This window comes from Girardinichthys multiradiatus, chromosome 4 (genome assembly GCF_021462225.1).
Source record: "Girardinichthys multiradiatus isolate DD_20200921_A chromosome 4, DD_fGirMul_XY1, whole genome shotgun sequence".
NCBI classification, from domain to species: domain Eukaryota; kingdom Metazoa; phylum Chordata; class Actinopteri; order Cyprinodontiformes; family Goodeidae; genus Girardinichthys; species Girardinichthys multiradiatus.
This window is the reverse complement of record NC_061797.1, coordinates 31,686,931-31,699,829: the sequence shown is the minus strand read 5'-3', so window position 1 is coordinate 31,699,829 and position 12,899 is coordinate 31,686,931. Positions and strand designations below refer to the sequence as shown.

At 42.6% G+C, this 12,899-nt stretch overlaps 1 protein-coding gene across 2 annotated transcripts in view; it reads left to right on the top strand.

Moving 5' to 3' along the window:
- kiaa1549lb (KIAA1549-like b) overlaps positions 1-12,899 on the top strand; it is an 85,555-nt gene that overhangs the window by 35,244 nt on the left and 37,412 nt on the right. For both annotated transcript variants that reach the window (XM_047362214.1, XM_047362213.1), the window contains exons 3-4: positions 2,580-3,056; positions 3,131-3,246. In XM_047362214.1, the coding sequence (XP_047218170.1) occupies positions 2,580-3,056; positions 3,131-3,246 (593 nt within the window). The remainder of the gene's footprint in view (positions 1-2,579; positions 3,057-3,130; positions 3,247-12,899) is intronic.

The window sequence follows — 12,899 nt, the reverse complement described above, 5'->3', positions numbered from 1 at the left end:
GACTGTCTTAGGTTTGCAAAATCCACCTCTCAATGAATTGGCGACCTACATGTTATTACATGGTAAACACAAAATGCTAGAATCGAGCAATCAAACTTTCCAAGTAAACCCACTAGAGAAAATATCAACAAAATGGCAAAAGTCTTAAATATTTTGCTGGGCCCAGCAACCAGCCCTTTTGTTCTGTATTATGCTATAAACAATGGTCTGAATCGTTTAGTTATTTTATATGGACTCAATCAAAATCAGAACACAAGCTTAAACTCTGTATCTGCCGATAATCTTAAAAGCAGCTCTCCAATTTCATCCAATCAAAGAAGCCACGCAGTTCAGAGGCAGCAGGGAGCTTCACATAATCCCACATCAGCACTGCTGTCTGCCTGTGGTAAAGGCTATTCACCTTCTAGTCAAGTCCGACAGCAGATGTTACACCGAACAGTGTATATTAAAAACCAAGACAAGACCATGGCTGATAGTCACACTTTAGGTCATAGAAGCAGGTAGGCGTGTCACCAGTCATTTCACATTTTTGGTAATCCAGCTATAACACCAGCAACAACCTTCACAACCATCAAGTTGTTTTTTACACCTTCGAGCCTTCATCAGATCAAATGCCTGCCTCTCAAACCACAGTCGCCAAGCCTCCTTAGAGGATGCTTCCAACCCTGGTGATTTACTGATGGCAGCAAGTCAAAGCAGTGCCAGACTTCCTGCTATCAATATAAATTACAACTAGGGAGAGATATTGGGAGCTGAGCTGGGATCTGCTTACACACCACCTCACCTGAATAACACACTTTCACTTACACAGCTGAGACCTGAGCTTCCGCCCCCGCAGCCTTGTCCAGATCAAAGTCAGATGCGCCCAGAGATGTTGAGGAATTTGTAACACTAACTGGCACTTTCAAGGATGTAGCCCACACAGGCTGGACAGCTCTGAAATGATATTTACCTCCAACACTAGGCCAAAATCTCTTTTAGAGCAGTGAGTGGATGCAGAGAAAACGACCTATATAACTGAAAATCAAAGTATTACTTGGAGAAATAACTCAAAAAATCAGAATAACACTGATTTAACTGAGATATATGTAAGTGGAGAGGGTAATTCTGGAGCACAGTGAACATCCTCAGAAAGAGCTCCTTAGACAAGGTCCTTTTTTAGTATCCCACACAAATTTTATACACCTGCTAAAAACATCTGCTTCTAAAAGATCAGAGGAAGAAGCTGACTTCTAAACAAGTTCAGAAAACCACATAATGTCAGGCCTGTCACATGTAAACCAGTCTTCAAAAGATTTCTGCTAAAATACCAAAAGTAGTTATGTTCCTTCTTCTTTTTTCAATCAAAGTGTCTATCCTTATCAGAGATAAAGCATTTTACCAGGGCAGCTCACAGCCTACCTCCCATCCTTTATGTCTTCAAAAGGCACTTTTGTTTTAATAAAGGTTCTAGCAAAAAGACTTCTACCAAATTTCCTTCTCCTGAAACTTTTGATGGTGTGTTAAAACCTGTTAGAATCCCTTCACACAAACTCTATGCCAGTTCTACTCCTTCCTCTATAGCAGAAACCCTGCTGACACGAAGGCCAAGTTTCTCTGCTGTGAGATCAATCGCTACAGTGAGTAGAGATGAATAAATTCAATTTTGGGCCAGCAAAAAAACATTGCCTCAGCCGCTCCCTCTGCAGTAACTACCTCCTTTAGTGACGGACAGAACAGCGTGGAGACGTCAAGTGCTATTTTCAGCTTTGGCACAAAACTAATGGCTCTGTATACAAAGTGGAAAGCCACCAAGCCCATTCTGGTTTAAAGCAGTGCTTTTAAATCAGGAAGTGCATCTAGCAGCTTTGACAGTGCAAAATCTAATTTAGCAGCAGATGGCTCATCAAATGCACATCAAAAACTGGAAGACAGACAAGAGCATAATGCACGTTTATTAAATTCCTATGAGTCAATAGTTGTCACCAGTGGTCTGTTTCCAGAGTATCTGACCTTTGGGGAGTATCCATTCTTTACCTTTGTTAAAAAGAATTTGAACTATAATGAGCAAAATCCTTATTTACATCCTAGATCTGATGTATCTGACAGTGGACTGCCAGGAGTTACTTTAAGAACTGCTGTTACATCTGTCTTAGAGTCAGATGTGTCTCTGCCCCTCTCTTATATAACTACAGACTCTGAAATATCCTCCCAAGCTACTCCTCTTGCATTGGGGTATAAGAGCATATATGTACCACCTCTGGCTGATCTTTAGTCTGAATGTGCATTTGACTCAGATGTCACACTTTCAGACATTACCTTTAATGCTGAACCAAAGAGGTCAGCTTTAAAAGCTAACCTGATGTAGCTATTCTCATTTCATTCCTAATTGCAGTCAGTAACTTTTTTATCACCTTCATTCTCTTAGTTGTCGTCATTATTATTGAAACTGACCTCTTCAGTGTTATATTAAACTAATATGTTGTCAACATGACCAACCTTACATCCATATAAAGCATCATTCCCTTGGTTTTCACCATCTTTGACCTTAACACTAGATTCTGATCACTCACAAGTGACTGAGGCATTTGTTCTTGCAGAGCCAGAGATGAATGATCTTACTACCGGAACATCTAAATCAGTTCTGTCCACTTTCCCCAAAGAAAAAGAGGCTAGTCTAAGCTCTTCTCAGTCAGACAGGATAATCCTTTCTGCTGGGCCCATCGAGAACACATCTCAGGTATCACTGCTGACCCTGCAACACAACACCACGACCGCCTCTGTGAAGCTCACTGCAACAACTGTATCGTCAACTACAAAAACCCCCACCACTACCACTAGTACGCTTTCTCTAAGAGTAACGACTCACTCAACTACCACAGCCACTCCACAGCCCCAACCTGTTACCAGAAGAACCACAACAACAATCAGGACTTACACCAGCAGAAGACCGTCACCCAACCAGAAAGCAAGCTCCCCGAGGGGCATCCCTTCCGTCTTCGTTTCACCTTTCACCATGACCACAGAGGCTCCACAGCCACAGTGCAACATCACTGAGAGGTTATGGGTGAAAACAGGTAAACCACGAAGATGAGGTGTATTCTTTTCTGCCATGCTTTGTTTCCTACATGTCTTTTTTGGTCTGCTTTAGTTGTTTCAATCTACGTTAGACGGAATAGGCTGGATAGCATCCAGAGGCAGAACCTGCGAAGGGGATTGAGTCAAGGCCTTAGAAAAGCTTTGAATGACACATCGGCCCAAGCACAGGTCAGAATGCTTATTCTACAGTATATACTGTAACAATGTGCATGCATGTGTGTGTGTAAAAAAGTGTCTGCAAGAGGTGGCAGCATTAAAGTAACCTAATTTTTAATGTTTAATGATTCACAACACATGGTCAATGACATAAGCTGCAATTTGTGATCATCTAAGGAACAGGGTACATGTAAACTCAGTAGCAGATGTCCATGCATGGATAAGAGAGGACAAACCAAGCAGCCTATCCAAACTTGAAACACTGTCTACAGAAGAGATACCTCAGGCATAACTACTGTGAATTAAATCTGCTGACATCTCTGTAATTCTGTCCAGCATATACAGTGCTGTAAAATGATATTTGACCATTTAGAGATTTCTTCAATTTTTTGTCACAATTAAATGTTTAAGATCATTGAAAACATGTTAATATGAGAGAAAGATAACCTGAGGAAAAACAAAAAGCAGTTATCAATGATGATTTAATTAGGGTTGAAAAAAGTAATCTTAACCAAACAGACTATGTGATAAAGTAACTGCCACTCTTGTTATATCATGAATAAAGGGTGACCACATTTTTGGGAAAATACTGCCTGACATTTAGAAACAAGACATCTCTCAAACAGAACCGGTCTGATACCATGAAGTAAGTTGAAAGATCTCAAAATCAATACCTCACACTGCAATCTAAAGAAATTCAGTAACAGATGAGAAACTTAGTGATTGATATCAGTATCAGTTTGGAATGCAATTTAGTCAGCCATGACGGTGGCAATGTGATGGTCTGGGGTTGTTTTGCTGCTTCGGGACCTGGATGACTAGCTCTAACTGCTGTGACCATGAATTCAGCTTTCCACCAGAAAATCCTAAGAGAATGTCTAGCCATCAGTTTGTGAACACTTTATTTAAGAGCTGTTTATCTTACATAAAAACCACTGTCTTTCGGTAAAACTATTACAGTTTCCACAATGAGGTCCATTTCCTCTTTTTGCCTCATTAAGTCTACTATTTTTCATTCAATCTTTATAAAAAAGTTAGAATTTTTAATAAAAAGTAGTTCCCTTTAGTGATACGTTTTTTAACTTTTCTCACTGGAGGACGTCGCTGGGGAGAGAGATGTCTGGGGTTCCTTCATGGACCTGCTGCCTCTGCAACCCAATCTCGGATGGAATTTAATGACAAAAGCTGTGTTTCAGCTATATTTGTCACTATCATGGTCAGAGAAAGGAAAGTTAGAAGTGACAGAATGCATTAAGCTGCAGCTTTATATTTCTGATTGTGTATTTCGCCCATGAATCACGCTTCTTCCCATGCACAAAAACACAACAGTCACCAAGCTCTCACCTTTAAGTGTATATATAACAACTCTTTTCTCTAAAAATTAGTTTCTTTGTCGTTAAAGTTTCTCATGTGGCAACTTTCATTCTCTCCCAAATAGAGCACCATTTATTGATGCCAAAGAGGTGCGCTCAGTTCTAGTTCATCATGTAAAAAAACAGATATCCGGGACTTGTTAGTGCACAATACTGCCCAACGTGGAAAACTGCATAACGTCCTCACATTCTTTGTTTGCAGACATTTAGAGATTTGTCACATTCAATGACAACACAAGAATTGGAAGAACCTGTGATTTGATTAAATGATCAAACAAATGATCAAACAAATAATTTGTTTCCCCTACATTATTATCATGCATTCTTATGTGCTTGCACCAGCCTCGTGCATCCACAGTGCTTTTTATTTTTGGTGATAGCCTGTTTAGGGACCTCCCTGACCTTCTGCATGCAAATGTAAATGCCTGAGGTAGGGAGAGCTGCAGGAAGACAACCCCCCTCCACCACCACCACAAAACATTAAATAGCAGATAGAGCAACATAACTAATGTATATGACACTGATTAAGGCAGATTTGTGGGGGAGCAGCAGGGATGAATGGGAGGGGGTTAAACAGTGACCTCTGGAGGTAGAAGCAAAGGTCAACAGGATGAAACAACCTAAAAAGCTATGCATGAGATTTACCAGCTGAATTAATAGAAAAGAAACAGCTTCCATGGACTGGCAAAGGGAGGTTTATATACTGATTGATGGGGTCATTTTTAATGATGTAGCCTATTTAGGTTCTTTGCATGTATCAATAAATCAACTTATACTGACACCTTTTTTCACTATTTTAGAAACAGTAGTACAATGAGGCAATTTTTATCAGTGGTGAATAGTTCCTTATTTTGCAGTCGCCAGAAAACTGGATGTGTGTAATCAAACCAAGTACCCTCATGTAGGCTATTACAGAAGAGATAAGGACCAATATAGAAATTAGGTTGACTGACTGGGTCCCAGAAGACACAGCGTGGTGTCACATATTTGAGAAACTGCACCAATATTGAAGATGATGTGGTTTATGGATGACCAGAGTCACATCTTTATGGACAACCTGCAGCAACATTGCTGTTATTGCAGCAACATTTTGGATACATCGGATCTGGTTAAAAAGGAAAAAAATAGTTTCAATGGAGCCATTCTCAGCAATTCCCCAATAAACAAATCCAATGCATGTACAAAATGACCTTTGTGTGTTCGGATTAGCTTTTTGTGGAGGGAATCATGTTTCCCATTGTGCCAAAAAGCATCCTATCTCCCCTCTCTGCAGCAGCCTGCTAATACCTCCACTCGATGTGAATTTATATTAAGAGCACCTCTTGGCTAGGCGAGGTTATTATTGAACACAGCCAGGCAGAAGCATGTGAGAAATTATTTGGAAAAGGCAGAGCTAAACTCTGCAATAGGCGTAGAGTGGTTCTTTCTTTTTTGTTTTTTTTTTGTACATTCACAGGACATAAATATTCTTGCAGATCAGTATGATTCATTTTTTTATTTATGTAGTGCCAGTTTACAAGTGAAGACACTTCAGAATGCTGTACATATCATTAGCCTCATAGTATAATTGCCTAAGTCATATTTGAACGTTTTCTGAAAACAAGAAAAGAAACACATTTTTCAGCAAGCACATTGTATTTTTTAACAGTAAGCCAAAAATAAGACTTCGGCATATTGTTGCTATGAGGCTAACAATACACATTGTAAGGGTTCAATTAAAATCTATTTATATGTAGTCCTGTAAAATTCGTACTTGTACTCGTACTCATACTCATACTCGTTGTCTTCCGCTTTATCCGGGACCGGGTCGCAAGGGCAGCAGACTCAGCAGACTCAGCAGAGACACCCAGACGACCCTCTCCCCAGACACCTCCTCCAGGTCCTCCGGGGGGAGCCCAAGGCGTTCCCAGGCCAGCCGAGAGACATAGTCCCTCCAGCGTGTCCTGTGCTGTCCCCTGGGGAGGCCCAGGGGATGGCCCAGGCCTGCGACGTGCCTGGAACACCTCCCAAGGAAGGCGTCCAGGAGGCATCCGGTATAGATGCCCGAGCCACCTCAACTGGCTCCTCTCGATGTGGAGGAGCAGCGGCTCTACTCCGAGCCCCTCCTAGATGGCCGAGCTCCTGTCTCTAAGGGAGTGCCTGGCCACCCTACGGAGGAAGCTCATTCCAGCCACTTGTATCCGGGATCTCGTTCTTTCGGTCATGACCCAAAGTTCATGGCCATAGGTGAGGGTAGGAACGTAGACCGACCGATAAATTGAGAGCTTCGCTTTTCAGCTCAGTTCTCTCTTCACCACAACGGACCAGCACAGTGCCCCCATTACTGCGGCAGCCGCACCGATCCGTCTGTCAATCTCCCGCTCCATTCTTCCCTCACTCGTGAACAAGACCCCGAGATACTTGAACTCCTCCACTTGAGGCAGGAACTCCCCTCCAACCCGAAGAGGACAAGCCACCCTTTTCCGGTCGAGTACCATGGCCTCGGACTTGGAGGAGCTGATCTTCATCCCAGCAGCTTCAAACTAGGCTGCGAACCGCCCCAGTGCATGCTGTAGGTCTTGGCTAGAGGGGGCCAGCAGGACCACATCATCTGCAAAAAGAAGAGACGAAATCCACTGGTTCCCAAACCAGACCCCTCCGGCCCTTGGCTGTGCCTAGAAATCCTGTCCATAAAAGTTATGAACAGGACTGGTGACAAAGGGCAGCCCTGCCGGAGTCCAACATGCACCTGGAACAGGTCCGACTTAGTGCCGGCAATGCGGACCAAACTCCTGCTCCGCTTGTACAGGGACTGGATGGCCCTTAATAAAGGGCCCCCGATTCCATACTCCTGGAGCATCCCCCACAGGGCATCACGAGGGACACAGTCGAATGCTTTCTCCAGGTCCATAAAACACACATGAACCCTCAAGTACCCTGTAGAGTGTATAGAGCTGGTCCAGTGTTCCACGGCCAGGACGAAAACCACACTGCTCCTCCTGAAGCCGAGGTTCGACTGTTGGCCGGACTCTCCTCTCCAATACCCTGGGGTAGGCCTTATCAGGGAGGCTGAGTAGTGTGATCCCCCTGTAGTTGGAACCCACCCTCCAGTCACCCTTCTTATGAAGGGGGACCACACCCCAGTCTGCCAGTCCAGAGGCACTGTTTCCCATGTGGGCGTTGAAGTCCCCCAGCAGAATAATGGAGTCCCCAGGAGGGACACTATCCAGCATCCCCAACAGGGACGCCAAGAAGACTGGGTACTCCGCACTACCGCTTGGCCCGTAGGCCGAAACGACAGTCAGAGACCTGTCCCCAACCCGAAAGTGCAGGGATGTGACCCACTCACCCACTGAGGTAAACCCCAACACAAGACGCCTGAGCTGAGGGGGAACAAGCAAACCCACCCCAGCCCGCCGCCTCTCCCCGTGGGCCACTCCAGAGGAGAAGAGAGTCCAGCCCCTCTCGAGGAGATGGGTTCCAGAGCCCACACTGTGCTTGGAGGCGAGCCCGACTATTTCTAGTCAATATCTCTCAACCTCTCCCATAAGCTCAGGCTCCTTCCCTCCCAACGAGGTGACATTCCACGTCCCTAGAGGCAGCCTAAGCATCCGGGGATTGGGCCGCTGAGGTCTCCACCTTCGTCCGCCGCCCAATCCTCTTTTCACCGGTCCCTCACGGTTCCCCCTGCAGGTGGTGGGCCCACTGGGTGATGGCCTCGCGTCTCTCGTTCGGGCTTGAACCGGCCGGGTCCCGTGAGGAGCAACCCGACCACCAGGCGCTCTCCGGCAAATCCCGACCCCAGGCCTGGCTCTAGTGTGGGACCCCGGCTCCGCGGTACCAGGCGACGTCACGTGCCTCGATCTACTAGTCCTCATGAAGGATTCTTGAACCGCTCTTTGTCTGACCCATCACCTAGAGCCTGTTTGCCATGGGAGACCCTAACCAGGGGCATTTCAGCCCCAGACAACATAGCCTCAAGGATCATTCGAGCACTCAAACCCCTCCACCACGTTAAGGTGGCGGTTCAAGGAGGGGTCCTGTTAAATTATTATTAAATTATTTTCTTTGAGAGATAAGAAAAGACCTCGGCCTATTACTCAGAACTTGAGATGATGTCTAGCGGTTCACAAGGGTGGGTCACAAAAGCTAAAAACTCTTGTCTTTCTTATGCACAATTCTGTAACTATATGTACTCTTGTAACCTGGACACAAAGTTCCTAGTCTGGAAAATATGAAGCAGTCAACAACTTTATGTTGAGGGGAATGTTTCTAAAGTCCAGATTTTACAGAAAGGTAATTTAGAGATGCTAAAACTGAAAAAGTATATCTTCTGGTAATTCAGGAATTGTTCTTTATCAGCTTGTCCTGTTGTGTCCCGAAGAACCAAACAAAACAGAGCAAAAAAGAAAAACGGGGAAGAAAAATGAAAAAGAATACCCTGCATGACTGTTTGAAAGGTCCAGTTTAATTATGTGTTGCATTTTTACTCACAAGATTTTCAAGTTTCATGTAAAAAGATTAACAGAAAGATCTCCTGAAGTTGGAAGTCCAGGTGAGAAAGTGAGATTTCTAAGGAACCTTGACCTCAAAATTCAATCTGGCTGCCTAAAATTCAATGACATCTGCAGTAGAAAAAGTGTTTATTTGCACTGCTGACAATCTGTATCACAATAACACACAGTACGATACATGTTACATGTATAGTTTTGTTTTTAGCTTGTAATGCTAATAGCAATTAAGCCTAGTCATATCAATCATCAAATCCCACAAATTTTTAAACATGGAACAAGAACATCAATATACAAGAGCACAAGCAAATTGGTGTTTCACTGTCATCCTCTTTAGTTTTTGCAAGAAGTTCCTTATGTTTTCGGCACTATTCTTCCGTTTTAAGTTGTAACTGTTTAAGCAAATATTAAAGAGCTTAAATAGCTGATTTATGGTATGGTTGGTCCTAATTAGCTTTACATCACAGTTGGTTTGTATTAAAAGGTTAAAATACCTCAGAATGCCAATAATTTTTTTTACCAAACTTTCATGGAGCTTTATGCTTTTCAGGGATTTTTTTTTTCATAATTCAGAAAATAAAGAATTATATTTGTCTTTCTTAGAACTAACAAATATACAGACCATATCAATGCAAATGCATCAATGGGGATGCTTCAAACGTTTGGGGATGTTTTGCTAGTAGAGGACGAGAAACAATTGAAACAGGCTTAATTTGATATTTAAATGACATACACAAATCAGTGATTGGTCAACATAATACCTTCCACAGTAAAAAAAATGGGAAGTCTTGTGTTTTTTTATGGCATTAAAGCCTAAAAACAACAACCTCAGTCTTGTTTGTATGCACAAGTCCTTCTCAAAATATTAGCATATTGTGATAAAGTTCATTATTTTCCATAATGTCATGATGAAAATTTAACATTCATATATTTTAGATTCATTGCACACTAACTGAAATATTTCAGGTCTTTTATTGTCTTAATACGGATGATTTTGGCATACAGCTCATGAAAACCCAAAATTCCTATCTCACAAAATTAGCATATCATTAAAAGGGTCTCTAAACGAGCCATGAACCTAATCATCTGAATCAACGAGTTAACTCTAAACACCTGCAAAAGATTCCTGAGGCCTTTAAAACTCCCAGCCTGGTTCATCACTCAAAACCCCAATCATGGGTAAGACTGCGACTTGACTGCTGTCCAGAAGGCCACTATTGACACCCTCAAGCAAGAGGGTAAGACACAGAAAGAAATTTCTGAACAAATAGGCTGTTCCCAGAGTGCTGTATCAAGGCACCTCAGTGGGAAGTCTGTGGGAAGGAAAAAGTGTGGCAGAAAATGCTGCACAACGAGAAGAGGTGACCGGACCCTGAGGAAGATTGTGGAGAAGGGCCGATTCCAGACCTTGGGGGACCTGCGGAAGCAGTGGACTGAGTCTGGAGTAGAAACATCCAGAGCCACCGTGCACAGGCGTGTGCAGGAAATGGGCTACAGGTGCCGCATTCCCCAGGTCAAGCCTCTTTTGAACCAGAAACAGCGGCAGAAGCGCCTGACCTGGGCTACAGAGAAGCAGCACTGGACTGTTGCTCAGTGGTCCAAAGTACTTTTTTCGGATGAAACAAATTCTGCATGTCATTCGGAAATCAAGGTGCCAGAGTCTGAAGGAAGACTGGGGAGAAGGAAATGCCAGAAGTCCAGTTTCAAGTTCCCACAGTCAGTGATGGTCTGGGGTGCCGTGTCAGCTGCTGGTGTTGGTCCACTGTGTTTTATCAAGGGCAGGGTCAATGCAGCTAGCTATCAGGAGATTTTGGAGCACTTCATGCTTCCATCTGCTGAAAAGCTTTATGGAGATGAAGATTTCATTTTTTAGCACGACCTGGCACCTGCTCACAATGCCACAACCACTGGTAAATGGTTTACTGACCATGGTATCACTGTGCTCAATTGGCCTGCCAACTCTCCTGACCTGAACCCCATAGAGAATCTGTGGGATATTGTGAAGAGAACGTTGAGAGACTCAAGACCCAACACTCTGGATGAGCTAAAGGCCGCTTTCGAAGCATCCTGGGCCTCCATAAGACCTCAGCAGTGCCACAGGCTGATTGCCTCCATGCCACGCCGCATTGAAGCAGTAATTTCTGCCAAAGGATTCCCGACCAAGTATTGAGTGCATAACTGTACATGATTATTTGAAGGTTGACGTTTTTTGTATTAAAAGCACTTTTCTTTTATTGGTCGGATGAAATATGCTAATTTTGTGAGATAGGAATTTTGGGTTTTCATGAGCTGTATGCCAAAATCATCCGTATTAAGACAATAAAAGACCTGAAATATTTCAGTTAGTGTGTAATGAATCTAACATATATGAATGTTAAATTTTCATCATGACATTATGGAAAATAATGAACTTTATCACAATATGCTAATATTTTGAGAAGGACCTGTATAAGCAAATATTTGAAAGTCATTCTGGCCTTTTTGCCTTCAAGACTTTCTTGACATCTAACTAGTAGACTGGTTTCATTAAGCATCAGGGATATGAGTGGCTGAGTGTCATTGCATTTCCATTGGATATTTATGTTGTTATCCAACAATTTTACCTACAGACTGAGCTTTAATATAACTGCTACAGTTTATTCTTTATATAATAAGGAACAGGGTTAACTGTAAAAACAGTATCTCTCCATCTCCAGTAAATTCCAGTTAGTGTGTGGGCAGTGTTGTAATGTCTCCTCATTTTGCATTTCTTACCCTAAAAGTAACAAATAGTGCTACCTGTTTTGGCTCCTGACTATGTGCAGCTTATGTTCATCCTCAGTGTCTCTCAGTAGTCTTGAAAGGCATTTTGCTTCAGTGCACTTTGGTCACCCATTTCAACAATGCATGGGTCCTTTATAGCAGCACTTCTTTTTCATCCAATGGGAAGCAAGCTGATAGCTAGGGAAATTGCCTTTGCATTTAATTATAGGCAAAAAAGGTTGGGAGGAGGGAAATTTTCCACACTGATGCTGAAAAGATGATTATGAATAGACTTAATGACACAAGACTAAAGACTAAAAGCATTTTGAAAAAAACGATTTGTGAAGTTTTGTATGCCAGATAGAAGTAATAGGTTTGTTCTTAATAACACCTTCACATGGGTTGATGCTGAGAGGATGAAGTGATAATAAAGAGCTCTATTCACATAGCTCGTAACAAGGCTGAATTGTGTAGCGGCAAGAGGCTTTCAGTGTTTTGGCCTGGCCGTCAGTGCAGACTCTTTGGTTTGGTTTCGATAACAGATCTGAATCGTTTCACCTCTCCTAAACAAACACCTAGTTCCATCATCATTCCTAGCCCAGCTTTTATCAGAAATTCAGGAAAAAGTCAAACTCTTCCTGATTAAAAGCATATGCATTCTTTTGTGTCTGGAGGCACAAAGGTTAAAACACACAAATTTGTCATTTAATTTTCATTTAGAACATCAACATAGAGATACCTGTTTTCCTAACAAAGCCTTCTCTGCAAAACCTACAGAAATAACAGTCTCTCCCTCATCGTTTTTTTTGTTTTGTTCTGTTTCCTCTTCTCTGCAGGCCCTCACTTCCTATAGGGTCTCGTTACATATATGTATTCCAGATCTACTCTCTTCTCCTTGTGTGATCATTTGTGACCATCAGTGAATAGTCTTTCAATAGATCTTTGTCTTTTTATTAGATTTGATCATTTTTAGCTATTGTACCTAACTGCTTTTGCTTTTATTTACATTTGTTTTTGATTTGACTAGAGCTTGTATCTTAGCATAAAAACTGAATTTTGT